At 49.6% G+C, this 22,175-nt stretch overlaps 1 protein-coding gene across 16 annotated transcripts in view; it reads right to left on the reverse strand.

The window, feature by feature from the left end:
* Positions 1–19,483, reverse strand: part of KCNQ2 (potassium voltage-gated channel subfamily Q member 2) — a 73,178-nt gene extending 53,695 nt beyond the window's left edge. For all 16 annotated transcript variants that reach the window (XR_003994009.1, XR_003994011.1, XM_030503237.1 and 13 more), the window contains exon 1: positions 19,098–19,483. Coding sequence is in view for 14 of the 16 variants with exons in the window: in XM_030503237.1 (XP_030359097.1) it covers positions 19,098–19,393 (296 nt within the window). In the remaining 2 variants the exon portion in view is untranslated. The remainder of the gene's footprint in view (positions 1–19,097) is intronic.
* Between the last annotated feature and the right edge of the window lie 2,692 nt (positions 19,484–22,175).

Genomic DNA, 22,175 nt, shown 5'->3' on the forward strand with positions numbered 1-22,175 from the left:
CTGCAAAAGAAGACTAAGAGAATAAAACCTTTCTGCAAATAACCTGAATTCGGGGATTGGGGTCTGTATGGCTCTTGGGAAGCTTTGAAGGATCTGCAAACCTGCTAATGGGGTGGAAGAAGAAAGCTCAAAGGTATGTCCATACTGGAGATGATGTATATCCTCTGAGCTGCCACTGAGGGAGGGCAGCAGGGAACAGGAAGTCTGATTCTGTTTTAATTTCACCTAATCTACCCAGACAGCACAGAAAAGGGCTCCAGATACAAATAATGGACAGCTAGGGAAAGGGAAACAGGCCAATAAATAGTGTAGAGGTTGGGATAAATCTAATTTTTAAAGCCACATATCTAATCAAAGCAAATTACGCCTGCAGTCTGACTCTGGGTAATGTTAATGTGCAATAAGGACCATTAATTTTATCCCATCTAATGATTTTTGTATTAAAGATGCCAATTCTGCTTAGAGCTTTGGAGAAGACTGTGTCCTCCTCCTGAGCAGACAAGAGCTGGGTCCTACCTGATGCACGGCTGGATGGATGCAAAGGGCAGCGTTGTGGTTTTGGACCATTGTGTCCTCCATAGAGTGATGGCATGAGGAAAGCTGATTCCAGCCTCCTGAAGAAGGATACCTCATGTTTATGCATCTTCTCACCCACCACTCATTCCTATGGGCAACCCAGCACCTTCTGCAGCTCCAGCATCCCCCATGCCTGTTGCTTAGACCTTTAAGCTCAGCCAAGACTCAGCTGTGCAAATCTGACTGCTGCTAATACTGATAAATCCAAAGTCTGGCTTTACATCCAAAGGTTATGTTGACTTTAAACACCCGTGCAAGCTTCTTATGGCAATTTATAAATCCCAGCTCAAAATCTGCATATCCAGATTTCATGTGCACCGTGCTTTGGGTTAGCAACAGAAAGCGAAATGACTGAACTCCCCCTTGGAAAACAATAATACTTAAAATGACTTGAAAGAGGTAAAATTGTCCTTTTCTTTCCCCTCAGTAAAAGCACATGATGGAATCAGCATAAAGCTTTTCAGGTTAATCATCTCATTTGCCTTCCAAAAGAAAGCCCCTTGGATTCTACACACCCATTTACATAAGAATTTAAAAAGACCTTTAAATTTATTCCTGAAATAGTTGTATTCAAATAACATTCCCTGACATGTAAAACCATTGGGCTTCCTCTGAGGGAACACCAATAATTAGCAACTGGATTCCTGGATGTGATGGAGATGGATACAATACAATATAAAGAGGTGGCACAAGCTGGTAAGAAGGCACTGTGTTCCCTGGCTTTCCCTGGAATGGGGAAAGGGCATTAAGGATTGGTTTAATTAGAAAGAGCTGGAATGGAAGGAGTATTTACTACAGGCATTGGAGAGCTGCACAATGGAAAACAACTTAAAACATTTAACACACTTAAATTACTTTGGGGATGTGTACAAGACGTTGATAACTGTGCTAAAGTAAACCCAAAATGCTCATGGGCATCTGTAATCCCAGCAATCTATTTGCTGTGGTCTCTGTAGAACACCAGTGTTTAAGTACCTAAAACTTCAAGGTTAATCAAAGGCCATGATAATGCAGCAACGACAATAAACCAAGGTGAAACAACATCCATAGCAAAGAGAGACAGAGATTGTCAAATGCCTTTTAGCACTCACAGAGCCTCATTAGCAGAATGGGAGCATTTACAGCTCAATTTAAATCTCCGGTGAATCATAAGCAAAACTGACAATACCATGACTTTTCCAGGGGTATCACACCTACCCTTAGCCAGGAGCATCCCTCATCTTTATTCATGTCAGCAATCCTGCTGCGATTTGCCACCAACCTATTCATTTACAAGGCTAAACATGAGCCCAAATGCCTCGCTCTGGGTTTCCACATCCCTCAGTCTCAGCCAAAATCATCTCCCAAGGCGACTTCAGTTACTAGCAGAGCTGGAATAGAAGCAGGGAGTCCTGCCTTTCAGTCCTGTGCCTTAATAAAGGCTCTCCCTTCCAAAATCAGCTCCTGATGGTGTCTCACTCCCTGCAGGTTTGGCCATGCCCAGCCCTGTCCTCTCACCCAAGATCTTGCTCCTTAGAGGAGCCTGGAGGCTCCCAGAGGATCCATGCAGGGAAATAACATTGCTTATGGGCAACGCACTGGCTGGCTCCAAGGCAGGGGTTCTCACGGTTTATAAACTTTTTAATACATCTTTAGCAAAGATCTCTTTGGGACAACATTAATAGTTCCTGTGCCTTCTCAATGCACCGAGTTGACAGCTGAACAGCTACAACAGGAAGCACTTTGTCTGTACACAGCCATAAACTGTGCTAAGGATGATGCTGTAAATGGAGCATCCCCAGAGGACCAAAGCAGTGTCCCAGAGGAAGCTGTGCTGTGGACAGCAAAGCTACATTGTATGGTGTTCTGGGATGTGGGAATTAATCAGGATATAGAGGAGCAGATCTTAGACATCCCAAACCATGTTACAGGGGTGGCACTGGGATGAGAAGGAAAATAAGTTTCCTTCCCTCATCAGCTCTATTGCACCACTACCAGCACCTGCAAGCCTGCAGGACATGCCCCCCAGCCCTGTGCGTGGATGCAGCAAACCTGCTCCCCTTGTTGTGTGCTAAAAAACAGGAGGAGGTTTTCCAGCTATTCCTTGTCTGGGGTCTTTCCCAGCCATGTGGCTGGGAGCAGGAACACCATCGGCTCAGCACAGTGCCCGCTTCCATGCTCCGGCTCCCCTTGCAGCTATTGAAACATGCCAGCACATTTACATCCCAGAGGAGGAGAGGGAATGAGATCTCCTTTGCATCAGGTTTTGGGGGGGGAAGGTTGTTTTCTGCTTTATGGGCAGATAAGGAGCATTCACAACTCCATCAAGCAAACTAAGGAAGAAAGAATAGCTGGTCACAGCTTTACTGTGTCAGCGTGGTAAAGTGGCACAACCGAGTCACAAAAATATCTTCTCTTCCCCAGCCTTCCTTCTATTTAGGTAGTGCATTTCTCAGTTAGAAAAAAAGAACAGGATATGGCTTCACACATATTGTCTCCTTCAACATCCACCACCTTGGAAATCAGTTCCCACTCCAACAGCTCATCCAGGCTTTCCCTCTTGCTTATAACAGCATCAGGGAGCAGAAATGGCATCATCTGCCCTGAGTGCCCAGAGCCAGAGCCCTGACCTGAATGCATGAACCACAGGAATTTGGGCAGAAATGGGTTTTGCAAGACATATCTTGTCCCTAGTCCAGCAAAGAATTGTGTATCTCCACACTTAGAAGCTTAAGAGCTTTTCTGGATTGAAGCCTTGCAGAACAAAAGCTGTCTGGAAATGGAGATCAAGATCCAATCATTTATAGCAGGAAAAGCGGTTAAATTTAAGGAATGGGGTGGGTGTATTTTACAGGCAGGCTCTGACCATTTAACTCCGCGGTTAAATTTAAGGAATGGGGTGGGTGTATTTCACAGGCAGGCTCTGACCATTTAACTCAACTCAGAATAAAAGCCTTATTAATAACAATCACTGCATACAAAGTTCTAACTGCAATGTTCCTCTTTGTCCCTATTAACATGAATCACTGCGAAACACTTGTCTGTGTGTTCTCTGGCCCTGTGCACACAGCCTCGGAGGAGCCAGATGTCTGGAGGCAAACCCGAAGTATTCATCAAGCCCATGCACCTGCCATATCCAGCACTGTCAGGCTGAGCTTTGCTCTTAAAACCTTGGTGGGGAGGAATATATTCATGCAGCTGCACTATAACGGGTCACGGGAGAGAACCCTAAGGACCAGGGTGCGATTGTGGTGCATTGGGAGGTAAATTAAGAGCATGAAATATTGCACGTTTAAGTAATTCTTTAAAACATCTGCGCAGGCATTTACTCAGAGCGTGTTCATTGATTTTAACATGAGGGAAAGTTGCTGTCTCATGCAATACCCGGATTATTCAGGTTGAAATCTGAGCGCTGCCGCTGGTTTCATCCCACAGGGTATTCCCCCAAAAGAGCCTCTGCTTCCTCCCTGCCTCTGAGAGATCATTACTAGTGAGTGCAGGAATACAAACCTTCCTCATCTAACCTTTATCTGTATACGAAGAGCAAGTTATTTCAGTTTCTTCCGGGCTTTTCTGCAGTGAGAAAAAAAACCTCAAGAAGCCAAGGGCTCTGCTGCATGGTTGGAGCACACAGGAATAAAAAGTCCTCATACTGAGGTGTCAAGCACCTTGAACTTACTCAGGTAAGTCACTTGACCCGACTTAACTGAGCTCTAAAACTGGGTTAAAAGCAAGATGACCCTGTAAAACATAATGCTGAATCTCATCTAAACATTCCTCTAGAGAATGGGATATACAAAAATAGGCTCTGGTCTAATTGCAGATAGGAAGATTGTCTCCAAATAGACAGGGCTGGGTCCTGCTGCAGACAGGAATAGCAGCCCGGTTTCCAAAGGTCTGCCCCAGAAGCAGCGATTCAGCCTGAGGTTTCCTGCCCATGGAGGACAAGCTCCATCTCTCCGAGCTCTTTTAGCTTCACTTCCTTGACTTTGCATTAGTTTTACAGCATCAAGAATCACAGCACCTCAAAATTGAGCATCGTCGCCGAGAGCATCTGCAGGGAGCTGCCGATAGAAAAGATCAGCAGCTGCATGAACCATCTCAGACCCACAGCAGGCATCTAAATGGCTCAAAATCCTTGTGTTGAGTTTAAAACCCTCACTTTCCCCCATGCCTCAGCCCATGGTTTATGCTCCTGTAAAGGCAGAACCCCAGAGCTTTGCTCTCCCACTTCCTCTCAGCCAACAGCAAAGGACAACCAAGATACCAGCAAACGCCAAAGGCACACGGATGCCCCGGCCACATATCAGGATCTATCTCCAGCTTCATGCCTTGGTAATTAGAGGACAAGAATGTGGCTTCTCAGAGCCAGAGGCTAAGGGCTAACACGGAAATGGAAACCACAGCACTCCCGAAGCACTGCTGATTTCATTTGCTCATCAGTTTAATTGACTGAGTCTTGGGGAGAAGAAAGAAGTATTTGCAAACTGCCCGTATAATGTGTCTTAGAGTTGGTAATTTCACCATCTGTTTAATTTCACCTCTCTTGTCCCAGCTTGTGATTAGGAAGGAGCTTGGAGCCAAGATACAAGAGAGCTGGTTCACAGCCTGGTAAAGCCAAGGGGCTGCGCTGTCGTGGAAGGGGTGTCCAGCTCATCCAGGTCTGAACCCTGTGATGCCTGAGGGACACCCAAGTTTGAGATGCAGGAAAAACACAGGATTAGGTCCAACAGCAAGAAATAAAAGACCAGTGGCCAGTTTGGGAGCTCTGCATCCCCTCCCCACACCAATCAGCCAGCATGCTCCTCCACAGCAGAATACAGCCCTGATGTTTTTCACATCCATGAAGCTGCTCCTGTTGGTACAGGACCCATTGTGCTGGGAGTGGCGCCTTGATGTGCAGACAAGCTGGCCCGGAGGAGCTGCTCAGGGCAAAGGGATGCAAAACAAACCCGGCTCTCCAGAGAGCTGCAAAAGGCAGTGCTCTTTAGCCCTAAAGAACTGCTGAAACAGCCAGTGGTGCCACAGGGAGGGGAGAGCATCACAACTGCTGCCAGTCAAGCTCCGGTTAACTCTGCCACTAATAGAACTATTTGGGTTCCTCCAGGAGCTGCCGCCCTGAATTCAAAGTCCTTCTCCACCAATCTCCTCTCTACAGAAGTAAAGTTTCCCTGAGCTGTAGCCAGAGGTTTGTCCCAGCTGCACTGCTCCCCATGAGCAATGGGGACATTCTCCTGCAAGCATCTCATCATAGACTGGTTTGGTTTGGAAGAGACCTTAAAGCTCATCCAGTTCCAACCCTCTGCCTCGGGCAGGGACACCTTCCACTAGAGCAGGTTGCTCCAAGCCCCTGTGTCCAACCTGGCCTTGAACACTGCCAGGGATGGGGCAGCCACAGCTTCTCTGGGCACCCTGTGCCAGCGCCTCAGCACCCTCACAGGGAAGAACTTTAACCAAATTTGCCATTTTCATCAACTTTGCCCCAGAACTGAGATGCCCAGTGACGGGCTGCAAGGAGGAGAAGCACACCCCGGTTTTGCCCCTTGAAGGAGGCTGCTGTGTGAGCTTGGTGGGTCAGCACACAGCAGGGAGCCTGGGAGAGCCACAGAAACCATCTCCCCCAAGTTCCCCCGCTCAGCAAGTGACAGGTTTGTTCCCTCTCCTGGTTTCCCTGTGCCAGTAAACACAACAATAAATAGAAAGCTGCAGAAGGCAGATGATTGTGTGGTGAAAGGTGCAAAACATCTAAAAATGATTTAAAGCAGGCAGGAGAATAGGAAGAGAGGGCTGTGGATTGTATTGCTGAGGAGGAGGAGGAGCTGTTTGGCTGGTGGAAGGCAGCAGAGGCAGGGAAGGTTTTCCTGCCCACTCTGCAGCTCCGTGCTCAAGGAGATGCTTGGATCCCTCTTTGCAAAGGTCCCCAGACCCAGCCTTGATATGGGACCCCACCAGCTCTAGCCCCAGGATGGGACAGGAGCAAGGCCAATGCTGCAGGGGCTTTTAAAGTTCCTAAGCATGGTCTTTTAAAGTTCCTAAGTAACAGGGACACAGGCTATGGGCACACAAAAGCTGAAGAGAGATTATCTAGCTGCCATTTCAACACGCCGGTAAATCAAAGTCGATGGAAGCCATATGCTCTGCTGGGAAGCATCCATCTCGTTGCCAGGGAAACATCCTTCCCATTTAAAATGGCAGGCAAAAGCTTGCAAAAAAAACATGCTTTTAACTCCCTTTTCTCAGGCACGATCCAAGTCCCGCAGCAGCTCCCTCAGCATCGTGCCATACTGCTGGCTGGGAGAGCTGTCACAGCTTAACTCGGGAGCGGGAGAAGGGGATGGTGCCTCTCCCGTGGGGTTCAGAGGGAATCAGACCCAGCCTGACAGCAGCAAGACCCTGCTTCTCACTTCCAGCTCCTTCTCAAGCCAGTTTCCATGGTTTATTCCACGGGAAAACCAAGGGATCACCTGCGTAGGTCACATCAAGCAGCTCTGCTCAGGGATGCTGCAGCTGCATAGTACAGACAGTGCCTGGGCAGGCACAGATGTGCCCAGCTGTGGGGCAAGGCACTTCTACAGCAAGGGACTAATGGCAGGACCATGGTCTGGGTTACTGCTCAAATCCAGTCACTTGCAAAGCAGCAGGTACCACCCGATTGCTTACAAGTAGGGAGCAAAACTCTGACCTTGGAAATGAGAGAAGCTGCAGGCAGGGCTCCAGGCTCGCAGAACTAATGAGCCCATTGCTGAGCTCAGCAGCTGGCCACGGGTCTCCTCCTCTGCATCTGCACCTTCTTGCTGCTCTCTCAAAGCTGAATGTACCATCATCGCTCAAACATGGCCCGGCTGCTTTGTGGGGTCTCTATCAGCTGATGGAGAAGGCGATGGGGGGTGAGAAGGGGCACCCCCAGAGCACAATCCCTAATCCAGCACTGTGGATGTCTCGGCAGCAGACACTCTCCAGCCTATTAATGCTAATGGATCTGCATGTGATTTTGCTGTAGACAGAAGATACAGACCAGCGACTACGTAGATACTGGGACAGAAAACTGGGCATCCTCTTACAAAGACGTTACTGCTCTGTGTTTAATTCCAACCTCAGACTCTCATGAGGTTTATTTTGCCCCTTTTTAACTCTTCTCATTTATTGCAAATCCCACAAGCCAACGAAGCCTATTGTTAAAGTACGGAAACAGAGTATTTTCTCTTCTGATAAGTACTGTGCTACCTTATAATGGACATCAGAGACAATATTTAATAATTCAAAGCCTAGGAAGGCCTGACGGAACAAGGATACATGCTGAAGTCACCTCTGTATGGGAAATGATTACTCCTGGAGGGAGAGGCCAGGGTTACAGCACAGGGAGCAGGGATGCTGGATTATGCCACGGGCATCATATGTCACCGAATTCCTCATACTTCAGCTCCCAGAGGGGAAAATGGGGGTAATGATTCCCCCAGCACACAGGGGCACAGCTGAGGTTAAGCCCACACACAGCTCAAGACATGCCATGGCCCTCAGCCACCAATAAACCCATCTAGAGTACAATGAATCCCAGCACAAACACCACAAAGCACACCATGGACCAGAGCCAACATCAGCATCCTACATGACAGCACAGAGCCATGCAGGAGCGATGTCGTCCAGCATGACACCAGGACATGCCCAACACCACAGCCAACACGTTAATCCTCCCCTAAAGGACATCTCAAGGCAGACGCAACAGTCCTAAACCCCTTTCCTGGCTGCTAACTTGGCTCCTAACCCAGGCAGGAGCAGCCGGTGCGGAGCAGACGCCGCAGCACGAATTCTCCATCAGGGCATCCTGCTCCTGCCAGCGCTGGGAAGAAGTCACCTTCACTTGGTGGCACCGTAGCAAGATCTCCCTAGTGACTCGTCAGCCTGCTCTGAGATGTGCTCGGGCTGTCTGGGAATTATGTCAGCAGGCACTGTGAATATCAAATGGTCCTTTTATGATCCGCGCTCTCCTTCCTCCCTCCCTCTTGGCTCGGAGCCTCGCGAGTGGTCCGCGCTGTGTGTGGAGGACACCGGCAGTGATAAAAAGCAATGAATGGATAATAGCCAGGTAGTATTTTGAGTTACAGCATCATCAGCCTGCCGCTAAACCAAAAGCGGCTCCATCCTGGTTGTGTAACCCAGCCTCACAGGACATTCCTCGTAATTACGGGGCCTTTCCCTGCAGTCCCATGGGACCAATACACTGCATTCAAGAAAGGATGCTCAGAGCCTAGCTTCCTCTCTTTAGCGCATTTTTGCAGTCTTCCCTAGAAACAGCAAAGAGGAAGCAGGAGGCAGAGGAGAAAAAAGGTTTAATTAATCTTCATTTAATTTCTGCTGCTCTGTAAGCAAATCTAAAATAAGCAATGCAGCCCATCAGGTCTGTGCTACCTCCCTAGGCTGCTCTACCAGCCTGTTTCACACATGGATGCTCATCCCACCGGCCCTCTGCAGCTGGCAGGGAATGCTTCTGCAGGGTCAGGCTTGGCTCCAGCCACTCTTCCTGACTCACATCCCATGGGGATGTGGCTGCAGGGTAGATGGGCCTCCCCGGCCACAGATGGGGGCTGGCAATCCATTAGCTTAATGAATTTCTCTGGGGTTTTTAACAGCCATCTGTTCTCATGTGGAGAAGGGCCAAGAGAGCAAGGTTAGGTAGGACTGAGACTCGTCTTGGAGGTTCGCAGCCCCTTTCTCTGCAGGGAGCTGAGGTTTGGGCTCCATGCCACACACGCACCTATGGCAGGCTTATGGAGTTCAATGGACTTGCTCCCCATGTGCCCAAGTTCTTGCATATGGATAAGTCAACCCCCGGCAGCGTGTCTTGTCCTACTAGCAGGTCTCCCAGATTTGGCTATTCCAAAGCACAGGGTAGAGACGCAATGCCGGGATGTCTCCCTTACTTGTAGATGTCTACAAAGAATCCCAGGCTGGTCTGGGTTGGAAGGGACCTTACAGATCATCCAGTTCCAACTCCCTGCCACGGGCAGGGACACCTTCCACTAGAGCAGGTTGCTCCAAGCCCCTGTGTCCAACCTGGCCTTGAACACTGCCAGGGATGGGGCAGCCACAGCTGCTTTTTTCATCCCCAACTCCCAGCAGAAACAATGGGACAGACACATCTCTAGAGTCCCATTCACTTGTCTTATTCAGGCACTTCCATTACCTTCTTCTATGCTCACACCCTCAAATCATTCCCCCATACTAAGTCAGGTTAATCCATCACCAACTTAAACCCAAGTTTCAGGCATACATGGGGTTTTTTATCCTGGGCTTAGACGGGAGACCCATCCACTCACAGACTGAGCCTCAGCAGCTCACTCTCTGCCATTTAACATGACACAAGATAATCACACCACCCACAAACAAGCATCCAGGGGAGCGCGGGCTCAAGGCTTAGAGAGGCAGCTCAGAGAAGGTTTCACATTATATCTGATTTCTATTGCAGAAAAGGAAAACATCAGCAGCAACAAAAGGTCAACGCAGAATTCTTCCTACCCCTCATTAGCTGGCACGGCAAAGAGAGAAGCTGCTAATTAAAAACAGCATTAAAAACATCAGATGATAAAGGGGAAAACATGGAAAAAGAAGAAACATGGAGTGCAAAATTCCATGACTCATGTCATGCCTGACAAATGACAAAGAGCTCAGGAATTTCTCCTTCCTCCAGGTCTTTTTCCTTCCCTATAGGAATAGCCATAACTAAGAAAAGGACAACCACAGTGATGTGCATCCAGGAGCCACAAGGACCGAGCCACGAGGTCACGCTAACAAAGTTTCTTTAGTGCTGATACGGATTAAATGCATCGGTCCCTCAGGCGATGGAGACAGAGCCTTCATGAAGTGCCAGCAATTTAGTTCAAGACATAATGACATGAGGACTTGTCCCTCTGGCTCAGGATGATGCTTAATTGGGTGTGAAGTCAGCTTTTGAATCAACATTGCCATGAGCATGCTGGCTTCTCTGCAGCTTCCCCAAGAGCTGTTATGTGAGGGGCTCTCCTTGCACCCCTAGACTCACATGCAGTGAGGCAGCTTCCTGCAAGGCCACCAAGCAAGAAGGGGATAGCTCTGAAAAGGGCTATCCCAGGAGAAATGACATTGAAATTACTCCAAACCTGGCAGCTCCTGCACTGGCAATGTCTCAGAGGAGCCTGTCTCATTTGTTCATGAGACCTCAAGACCCTATCTGATACCAACAGAGAATTACAACCTCTGAGAACTATCTCATCTCTCCTAAATAAGAAATATCCCACTGACCAAACACCCAACATCATCAACTGATCAACCTCAGGGGAGAAAAGGAGGAACAAATCATGCTTTCCCCTTAGTCATGAGCCTCTGTAGAGCAAGAACTGCTCCTGGACATGGACATGCAGTACACTGTGTCCCTACGACCTGTTCTAGCAGCAATGCAAGCCCAAGACGGACAAACACCCCATGCAAGCTCCTACCCACACTCCAAACCGCCATGGTCCTTCAGCCAGAGGGATGGGATCAGCAGCATAGATCTTCCAAACGATGGAACCAGTTTGAGGGTTGGTTTTGCTGCTCATTCAAGCCTAGAGCCTTTATATAGAGTCAGGGCAGGATCCAAAAGCGGAAGAGACACCCACTCCCAGGGAGTGTAACACACACACACTGAAATAAATAGCTCCCTGCCTCAGGAGATGACTCAGGAAATTCACTAGTCCTTAAAGCACGAATCACTGCTAATAAACCCCAGGAAACTTGGAAGACAGCCCAAGGAGAGGTTAACTGGACAAGACATGGCATTCTCAGCCTTGCCAGGCATAGAGGAAGGATGAATAACCATAGAATTAAACCAGTGTCCAACAATGAAGCAATGGCTACACCAGCCTAAGCCCTTGGTGCAGCCTACCTGCTTCAAGAGCAATGAGTACTCCTTGTTATTGGAGAGAGGTTTTGGTTTTCACTGCTCCTCCTGGAAGCACTCAGGCTTAACCACCATATGGCTTGAAGCAGCAGGAGGCAACGCAGCCTCACTCCCTGTTTGTCCAGCTATAATATTCAGATATTTATTTAACTCCTTTGCTCTCCTCTTGAGTGAAAGGTGGAGAACTTACTATGCTCTTCAGAGCAGGTAACAAACCCCCAAGCGAGCATAAAGTCAATTAATGGCCACTTTGAGATGTACTTGCAGACTCCCAGTGCTGTCATTTCACTGCCACATGTAACACACAACAAGAAAGCTGCTAAGACCAATTCACAGCCCTCGACATGCTGCATTTGTAATGAACAGCAAGATCCCAGCAAACTGCCCCAGGACGGGTGCTCCACATCCCTGGGAAGATGTGCCTTCATCCTCCTAGCCCAATGTTCACAATGCTGAAGTCCCCAGAATAAGATAGGCTGGGCCCATGTCTGACAGTCTGCTCCAGCCAAAGCCAACCCCATTTTCTTTGGCAGACCCAAGGAACACAAAAAGAAACCAACCCACCAATTCAAAGGCAAAGAAAAAGCTGGGAAAATATTGTTAAGAAGAAAAGTGGAGCAAAGATAACATCTACCAGCAGTCCCCTGACAACTACTTTATGCCTTTCATCTGTCTCCTCTGTTCAATACAATAAGTCCTTACAGCAAGACTTGGCTCTTTTTGGCTTGATGTACAGAACAGAAGCTTGTAACTTCTGCTTCTATTAGAGGTGCTTGCACACTGCTGTAATATTAACAGAGAATTGCCTTCCCTTTGGTATTCATTTTAACTGTTATCCGACTGAAGTTTTTCCTGTTTCTTTTGTACCCCACATTAGTTTTTCCCACTGCATCAAACCGAAGTCGCAACAAGCACACACAGCCGGTACCCTGTGTGTTTGGTATGGCACTCACACAAGAGATGGCATTCACACACGAGATGGAGGAGTACATGAATCACACCTTTGAGTCAGGATTTCTGCTGGGGTTTTTTGTTCCTGGCATCATAACTTTATAGAGAATGACGATACACGTGTGGAAGCTGCATCGGGACTGCCTGCCCCGCTGCGCTCAGATGTATTTTGCTTTGACACTGTCACCTCCTCGGGCTGGCAGAGCTCTAAACCAGAAAGCAGGACTTCCAGGCACATCAGGCTTTGTTTCCAAATGAGGAATTTGTGAATCCCTGGGAAAGACCCTCTTGAAGGCAAAATCTCTGCCTCTTTCAATCGTGTCCTGAAGAGACCAAGTGCCAGCCACAATGGGCTGCCAGGATGCTCAGATGTAGAGCGGCCACCTCCTAATCCAAGCAGGGGCAGTCGGTCCCTGTGACCTTGCTTGTCCTCTTGTTTCTTTGCCCAGTTCCACCCTCCCAGGGGAGGCATTAGAAAAAGAAGTATCTCTGAATGAAGATTGACCACAGGAACTCCCCTCTGAGAGCCTAAACACCACTGTTGCTGCTTAGGAGCTATAATCAGTATTAATGAGGCTTGATTACCTTCTGATTTCCCCTGGGTCTTGGGCTGCAGGTCTGCAAGAGTTGATTAGGGTTTGCTGTACAGGTTTTCTCAAACATGGCTGAGTAAATGTGGATCTCAGATCCTGGCCACCCCGTTCCACTATGGATCAGCCCCATCTCTCCCCTTGACCTGACCTGGCAGGGTGTCCACAGTGTAATTCTGGCTCTGAACATCCCAGCTCCTACAGGCTGTGGCAGGAGATGCCTCAACTCACTCCAGTTTTCCATTAGAAATTCTGCCAGGCTCTGAGTTCTAATTGTCTGGATTCATCCCACCCAGCTTTCACTTTGGCTCCCTTGGTCACCAACAGAAATGGGCATCTCCAGAAGGCCAACCTGCACTGAAGCTCCTGTGGGACTTGTGTGAGGAACCCAGCAGGTATCTCAGCATCGCCACATTCAAACTGGAAGCCTGCTCCACCTGCAGCATCTGGACATTGTACATCCTGAAACAAGCCTTGTGACTGCTCAGTCACAGGGCTCACAGAGCCGAGGCTGCTGCTGCACCCGGCAGTCCCAGTTACTACTGGTTTGTAGGAACCACTCTCCATCTTTCTCAGGTCTCTACATAGCAGAAAAAGGGACCAGCACATCTCCCCCCACCACAATTTAAACAGGAATCTGTCCCTCAAGAACTAAGAAAACAGCTTAGCATTTGGGCTACCTTAAAAGGATTACGTAAAGCTAAGTGTTTACTGCTTAAATCCCAGAAGCCGAATACCAAACTTAGGTGCTCTGTAACCTGGTAAGCCCCAGTGATGCCCAATTGACAGGCAAACCCTTTGCCCTTCTCACCATGCCCCACCAAACGAAGCCAACAGCATTTCACCCTGCTAATATCCCTTCCCTCTGCTGCAATGAAAAAACATCAAGAAATCTGATTTTTGCTAACAGGCATTGGTTAAAAAGATGCAGTCTTCCCTTTAGTACAGGATTTGGGGCTTGCTTTTTGAGTTATTTCCTCTTACAATAAACAGAGCCATAGCAAGACTCATACGGTCGAGGTGTGTTGCAGCACAAAAAGGAGGTCGACTTGTTTTTCATTTCCGTAATGTCAGTGTGGGGTGAATGTGGCGACCGGAACGTGACACATTAAAGCGATTGAAATGAGGTTGTTCCCACCAAGCTCTGACTAAGCAGCTGGAGAGGAGCTCATGAGGCATCCCACTGTGAAGGTGTCCCTGGTCCCCAGGGCAGACACAGCCACCAGGTTAAAGCCCAGCAGGCCCAACGTGGGAGATCTGTATCAGCCTCTTCATCCTATACTCTCAACCAGAAGATCCCTGCATGTCACCGCTGCATGATGCTGAATTGGGTGGCATCATTCGTGCCAGTAATATCACTGCCTGTGAGTGAGGGCTTGCCATGAACCACCACCCCTCAGTGCTTGGGGATGGGTAAGTGTGACTGACAAACTAAATCTACCCTTAATGAGCAAACAAGTATAAAAATTCAAGTGGAAAACAAAAGAAAACACAAGAGCTGCCTAAAAACCCCACCAAAGCAGCACAAAAAAGGCTGGAGGTTCCCAGAGTCGCTCAATCTGATGCAAAGGATTATCCAGGAATGGATCTATATGAGATAATAATAGTGTTTTTATCAGTCCCTGACAAGTGGAAGGACACACAAGAGAGGCACTGAGAAACCCTGGACCTTCAAGGAAACAACTTGGTGGAGATGCATCAACTCTCCATCCTCCTCCCGCCATGGCCATGCCAGGATGCAGGCAGTGCAGAGAAGAGATGTTCTGGAGAGAGAAGTGGCTTCTGGCTGGGTTAAAAGGGAAAAACAAATGGGATGGGGATGGCACAACGAAAATTTTAATAGAATTAGACACAGAGGAAATGTTCTTCCTTATTATAATTTAATTCCGTGCACTTGCTTAATTAACTGGATGTATGGTGCACAGAATGCAGATAAAAAATGCACCCAAACTATTTTTGATGCAGTTAAAAAGACGCATTAGGGTTGTAAATTCCAAGTAGGAAATGCAGGAATTGCGCTGGTCCTGAGCACGCAGCTTTAGAAGTGCCTCAATACGGGCTATTTTCCACTCCAAATCCATCACCCCCAGTTTCAGCTCAGGGACCAAACCTGAGCAGCTCACTCAGGGGATAAGCAAATGTGTCTCCAGATGCATTGGGCTATGGGGGTGCCCAGTGCAAGTATCTTGGGCTGGCACAGAACACAGTGTGCCATCTTCATCTCCTGAAATACGATGGTAGTAGAGACAAAAATCACTTTCCAGTATCACAGCACTTCAAACTCAGCATCACTGCACACAGCACAGGTTACAATAACCAAGGTAAAAGGACTAGAAGGAAAAGAGATAACTTAAATGATTCAAAGAAAGCAAATGGAAGCATTTTGGAAGCAAAAGGCCTCCCTGGGCAGAGAACTACCTTGAGATCTAAGTGCTGCTGCATCCCTCAGAAAAGCCTGGCCTGCTATTTAGACAGGGCTCAACTTTTCAAGTTTCAGCTCAACCTTGAGCACCATGAGGCCATGTGCTGCATTGCCCAGGCTCTGTCAAACAAAAGGTAGGAAAAAGAGAGAAGAAAGGTGCAGAGAGACATATTGGGCAAGAATGAGAGAGAGGGAAGGCTCAGACCTCTGGGAGCCAGACTCAAACATGGGACTCACCAGGTTCAGCTGCCCATGCAGCTGTGCAAAATACATATAATATATACCTACATACACCCAGAGCTCCCATGAGCAGGTCATCCAGTTGTGTCAGTGTAGGAAGAGCTATTCAGTATGAAAATGAATCACAACACAGTGATAGAAAACAGTGCTGCTGCTCACGGAGCTTTTACAGCAGCAACATCTGAGATGAGACCACAGTGATGGGTTTGGGGTTGGAGGGGTGGGAGTTGCTCTGAATTTCACCGCTTTATGCATGAAATGGTGCAAAGGGGAACGAATGACAACAGCAGGAAGAGGTGGGGATGGAAATCAGATGGATTGGATCTAGGATGCAGCACTGGAAATAAATGCAACTTGCACAGGCATCTCGAGGCAGCGCATCAATCACCCAGCACAGAACCAGCCTGGAGATGGGCCTCTGCAGACAGGCATTTGTCAGAGGTATCGATGCAGAGGCACCTCTCATTTATTATAACATCTCCATGCTGGAAGGGTCTCCATGGTTTGTGTCTTGGAATTCAGGTGCAGGGAGGCTGCTTGAGCAGCACAGCAGCTCCACACCTAGAAATGCAGCTTACGAGCATCTCTACAAGGTAAAACCTAACCTTGCAGGCTCACAGACTCATTCATGTTGGAAATAGGTCCTAAATCTTCCTGCAAGGAAGCCCCTGAGAATCAAAGGAGCAGAGAAATGGGGTGCTGGTAGATGGAGGTCAATGAGGGGGGGCTGAAACAGCAGCAGGACAGGGCTCCCTCAAGCCTTCCTCGGTCTTCCTCAAGACTCCCACTCCTGCAGTATGAAGGCTAAAGGAGATTTTGTGCTCAAGGCTTTGGCACAAAATGGGGTTTGGGGCAGAAGGATACAGCATGAACCCAATAGCACAGATAGGACATTGCTCCGGCCATCAGGACATCAAAGGCAGCTCCAGCTCTTCCATACAAACTTTATAACCTTAAGCCAGTCTCTCCACCCTCATCTTTGAATGAGTGGCCACCAAGCTTTTAATGAGTCCTATCTGATTGGATTACAGACTTCCAGTCCCCTCCCTGCCCCATTCAGACACACACAGATGTGGCAGGGTCATGCCAGGCTCACCCAGGCACAGGGCAGTAACTGGTGCATGGGTTTATCTGGTGATTCTCTGTGATGTTTACCATATCCTTCAGCTCTTTAAATAATGGATTAGCAAACTGCCAAGGCTAAACCTATGATACGTATAGTTCAGAATACTGGAGTCCATATAACTTCCTGATACAGTGTAAGAAATTAGTTATATCACTGGTGCATCATAGACATCAATGCAATTACCACCTCAGGCCTGAATTCAGCCTCCATTCCCCGATGGGTGCATGGGTGGGGGGGTCAAGAGGATGGTTTTGCAGCACTTACATGTCCCAGCTGCTCAAGCATACGCCCTAAGGTGATCTAAGGGTCTTCAGACATAGCTGAAGAAGTCAAAGATGCTTACAAAGCCCTCACAGTCAGGGTTACCCCTGCTACTTGCCTTTCAGCACCTTCCATCACTGTCTTTGCCACCCCAAGGTCCGCAAGCTGAGGTCCCACCTGTATTTAACAGCATACAGTGCACGTGGCACACAACGTCCCCATCCTCAGCACACACACAGGCAAGCACGCGGCTCATGATGTGAGCACTCGGCCCCTCCACATGAGTCTGGAGGATTTTGTGACACAAGCCACCTACAAGCGCTGGACTTCACGCTCCTCTTTGTAGCTGCAACTGAGCTCCATAGATGCTCCCTCCTGTCCTCTCCCATTTCCTTGTATTATATCTACTTATAGCAGCCTTCAGTACCCAAAGGGGCCAACAAGAAACCTGGAGAGGGGCTTTGGACAAGGGCCTGTAGGGACAGGACAAGGGGGAATGGCTTTAACCTGCCAGAGGGGAGATTGAGATGAGCTCTGAGGCAGAAGCTCTTCCCTGTGAGGGTGCTGAGGCGCTGGCACAGGGTGCCCAGAGAAGCTGCGGCTGCCCCATCCCTGGCAGTGTTCAAGGCCAGGTTGGACACAGGGGCTTGGAGCAACCTCCTCTAGTGGAAGGTGTCCCTGCCTGTGGCAGGGGGATGGAACTGGATGAGCTTTAAGGTCCCTTCCAACCCAAACCAGTCTGGGATTCTATGATGATACGATTCCGTTGGGGATGAGCTGCCCACAAGGACCCCAACTCACTGCAGAGCACGGCAAATCTCCCCCTTCCACCCAGCCAGCATTCCACCTCTCCAACACCTCCCTGGAAGACCTCAATGTATAAAATGGCTGAGGACCAGAAAGCACATCCCAGCACCTTATCTGAGAATAGCATAACAGCAAAAGGATGGGGGGAGGAAAAACCCACAAAAGGCCCCAAAAATCCTCTTGCTGGGGCTGACACAGGCCTTAGCCATAATGAAAAGCACACAAACAAAACAAACCCATCAGCACCAAAGGAAGGAGCACCCCAGCCTGAGCCCAGCCCTGCAGAGGAGCCTGGTGGGACTGTGGAAAGTCCCAGAGGGAAGGGAGTTGCAGTAACACAGCAATTTATCCTGACCCTCCCTTTGCAATCCTCTGAACAACGGGAAGTCATCTGCTCTCCCTCTGCAGCAATGCCTTCAGAGGTGAGCATCCTGGTGCCAAACGGCGGGTGAGATGTGGCCATTTCTGCCTTCAAAACCCGGGGTGGTGGAAGGGAAATGTGCACCCCGGGATGCTCCTTTGTTTACCGCTCCATCGCTGTGCGGCCAGGAAGCCCCAGACGCTGATTAGCATTTCTTTCTAGACACATCTCCAATTCAGCCGCTTTCCACGGGGGGATATAAGGAATCCTCCAGACCCCGGTGCAGAGACACAGCACCGGCTCCTCCGCCAGCCCCACAGCAGCCACAATGGGGCTTGGGGGGGCGGGGGGAGAGAAAGGGGAGAAGAAGCGCTGGGAAAGGGGGGAAGGGAAGGAGAGACAGTGCCTGAGCAGAGCTTTTTGTTCCTCTGCTCACAGCATTGCTATGGTGATTTCAAGCGAGACGGAGGAACAGTCCCTACCCATCGCTCCCGCTGCACCGACCGCATGAGCAGCCCCTTCCCCCGCAAGCAGGAGCGGGCATGGAGGGGGGGGTTGGGGAGCAGGGGACCGGTGCATTGCATCCCTCCGGAAGATCCACCTCCCTTATCCCACCCCCCTCCCCGGATTGCCTCCACACCCCGGTGCATCCCTGGCACCGACCGGACCTGGACCAGGGATGCAGGGGATGGGCTGCTGCCGGGGCGGGGGGGGCGGTCAGCATACCCATCAAGCTCCGGCACCCCCTCCCTGCACCCGCAGCATCCCTCCTCTTCAGCATTCATTTAGGAAAGGAGATGGGGAGGCAGATGCGAAGCGGATCGGGGGTCTCCCTGCCCCGCCGGCTTTACACCCCCCACCCTTTTACTCACACGTATGCGTGGTAAATGAATGCCCAGCCCCGCGGTCTCTCCAGCACATTGTAGAGGAAATTTTGCAGCTTGCGGTAAAAAGCATTCCTTTTCGGGGGCTTCCCGCTGCCCGACACCCCGGAGCGGGGCTTGCTGAGGATGCTGCCCCGCTTGCTGCTCTCGGAACCGGCGATGAGCAGCGCTCCGTCCCGGCTGGAGTCCGGAGCGCCGGGGTCCAGCCCCACGAAGCCCACCTTGAGCTTCTTCTCAGCGGCGGGCCCCGGGTAAACGCCTCCGTTGCGGGATTTCTGCACCATGGTGGCGGCCGGGGGGCGGCGGGGGGCTGCGGGGGGGGCTCCGCCCGCGCTCCCCGCCGCTGCTCCGCGCCCGGCGCAGGCGAAGCCGCAGGAGGCGGCTGCAGCCCGGCCCGCCCCGCCCGCAGCCCGCCCCGTTAACCCTTGGCGTCCCCCCGCCCCGGAAAACGCGGGTTGACACCCCCCAGCCAACAGATAGACAGCGGGATCTGGCCTCGCCCACCAAAAGTCAGGATCTGGCATCATACCCGCAAAGCGGGTTCCGGCATCCCTCCCCTAAAAGCAGGTTCCAGCATCCTATTCCCCTAAAAGCAGGCTCCAGCATTTTATCTACCTAAATAGCAGGCTTCAGCACCATATCCTCACCCCAAAAGCAGGCTCCAGCATCGCGTCCCCCCCCCACCCCCCCACAAACCAGGCTCCAGGATCGTATTCCCCCCAAAAAAGCAGGCTCCATCATCCCCCTCTAAAATCAAGGTCTGGCACCTTTTCCCACCCCCAAGCCAGGGTACCTATGCCACAACTCCACATGCCCACGTGGGCACCAGACCTGCTTAACCTCCAAAAACCCCCTTGTGCAATCCCATGCTCTTCAACCACACTTCCCCTAGGTCCAACCTGCCCTCTTAAGACTCAGAAGCCCGAACTCAGCTTACTTCACGCACCAAAACCACTGGGATGTGGTCACCAAGCTGCCTGGCGACCAAGCTCCTATCTTAGGAAGTCCATCTCCAGATGTGTTGGCCCAGATCAGCTCTTTAACACACCCTATTGGTTATGGCCCAGAATTACCATTTCCCCCCATAAACAATGGCTGGCTGCTGCCCCAAGGAATATTTCCACCTAACAAACCTTCACAAGACTCAGGAGAGGCCAGACACGCTGCAGAAGCCTGAGATAAGGTGGAGTTACTTGCCTCACACAGTTACCCTCCATGGGAAAGGGTCATCGTAGAGCAATGTGAAGACCTGCAACCAAACAAAATCAAACCCATAACCACCAGCTCCTACTGCAGTGAATCTTCTATCCCTTAAACCTAAGTAGTCATGGATGATCTGTGAACTGCCACTTCTGCGTGCTCTTTGTAAGTAAACAAGGCTTTAGGACAAGGCTTTTTGTATGTAAATAAACTTGCAAGCTCCAATGAGCTGCTTCTTTCACCACAAAGAACCTTCCCAACGCGTTGTCAGGAGGGAAGCAGCAAAATAGCTGCCCAAAGTTTCAGGGCTGCAGGAAGCACACAGGGATGTGTTTCAGTTCCCTCTCTAGCGAGGGGCAGCACTTGGAAAACCGATCCTGCTGCTCTGAATTATTTAAATATATTTATATATATTCTTATATATATAAGATATATATATCTTCTTATAATTCTTATATTTAAAGATAGGAAAACCAGCTTGGTTCTCTCCTTATGCCTTAGCAGAATCTCAACAACAGACAAGAGGAGCATTGAGACTAAGACTACTGCTGAATCCTACCATGTGTGTGAAGGGAAAAGCCAGTGTGGAGCAGCCCTACATATTTATGGACAGCATGTTTCCTGTGACCCATATTCTCTCCAACACATGGCTGAAAGAGAAGAAAGAGGAAAGGCAAAGGCAAGCAGGAAACTAAAGCTGGGTTAAAGACTGGAAAACCAGATCTGCAAGTATGACAGTGAATAAATTCCTCAATTCAATGAAGGGCCATTCTATTCATTATTTGTGAACACTTGCAAGATCATTAGTGTTCTCTAATAGGGCAGCCGATTACAAATGTGCCTGGCACTCATGTACAAAGTGCATTAATACAGATCCAGCAGCAGGAAATATCCCCCTCCACAAAAAGGCCAACAACAAACAGAGGAAGCAATTTTCAATTAACAAATTCAAGATTACTAATAGTCTGAAAGCCCTAAAGAAGAATCTCAATTCACTGCACTCCTCTTTGCCTAATTAGTTGGTCATTTGCAGCGTCACACTGCAGCACAGCTTCGGGTATCATCTATCTCCAAGCCCATCAAAAACCAGGAGTAGAACAAGGAAGGGGATGGGATTTCATCCTTCCCAAGCTGTGGAAGGATTCAGTGTGGTTGTAGCAGCTCTCAGGGCTCATTGCTTCACTTGGAAGGAAGGTAAAACCTCAAAGATAAGCAAGATCTTGCGGGCAAGCTCTTTGTATGAACAAAGCAGCCCTTGGGAGGGCTGGAGCAGCTCTGCTCTGGAGCCAGGCTGAGAGAGCTGGGCTGGTTCAGCCTGGAGAAGAGAAAGCTCCTTAAGGGGAGATCTAAGAGCAGCTCCAGTGCCTAAAGGGGCTCCAGGAAACCTGGAGAGGGGCTTTGGACAAGGGCCTGTAGGGACAGGACAAGGGGAATGGCTTCAACCTGCCAGAGGGGAGATTGAGATGAGCTCTGAGGCAGAAGCTCTTCCCTGTGAGGGTGCTGAGGCGCTGGCACAGGGTGCCCAGAGAAGCTGTGGCTGCCCCATCCCTGGCAGTGTTCAAGGCCAGGTTGGACACAGGGGCTTGGAGCAACCTGCTCTGGTGGAAGGTGTCCCTGCCCGTGGCAGGGGGCTGGAACTGGATGAGCTTTAAGGTCCCTTCCAACACAACCCATTCTGTGAGTCTATGAAAATGCCTGAAATTACGGATGATGACCCTCTCTAACTTCACCCACTCATTCTCCACACCTCAGGCTCTTAAGGCATCTCTAACTCCTTCTCTACAGACAGGATTCCATGGAGGTATTTCAAAGATGAAGTTAGTTGTGTTGCTGCTTCTCCTGGGCGCAGAAGAAAAGGCACAGCCA

This window comes from Strigops habroptila, chromosome 13 (assembly GCF_004027225.2).
Source record: "Strigops habroptila isolate Jane chromosome 13, bStrHab1.2.pri, whole genome shotgun sequence".
Lineage (NCBI taxonomy): Eukaryota > Metazoa > Chordata > Aves > Psittaciformes > Psittacidae > Strigops > Strigops habroptila.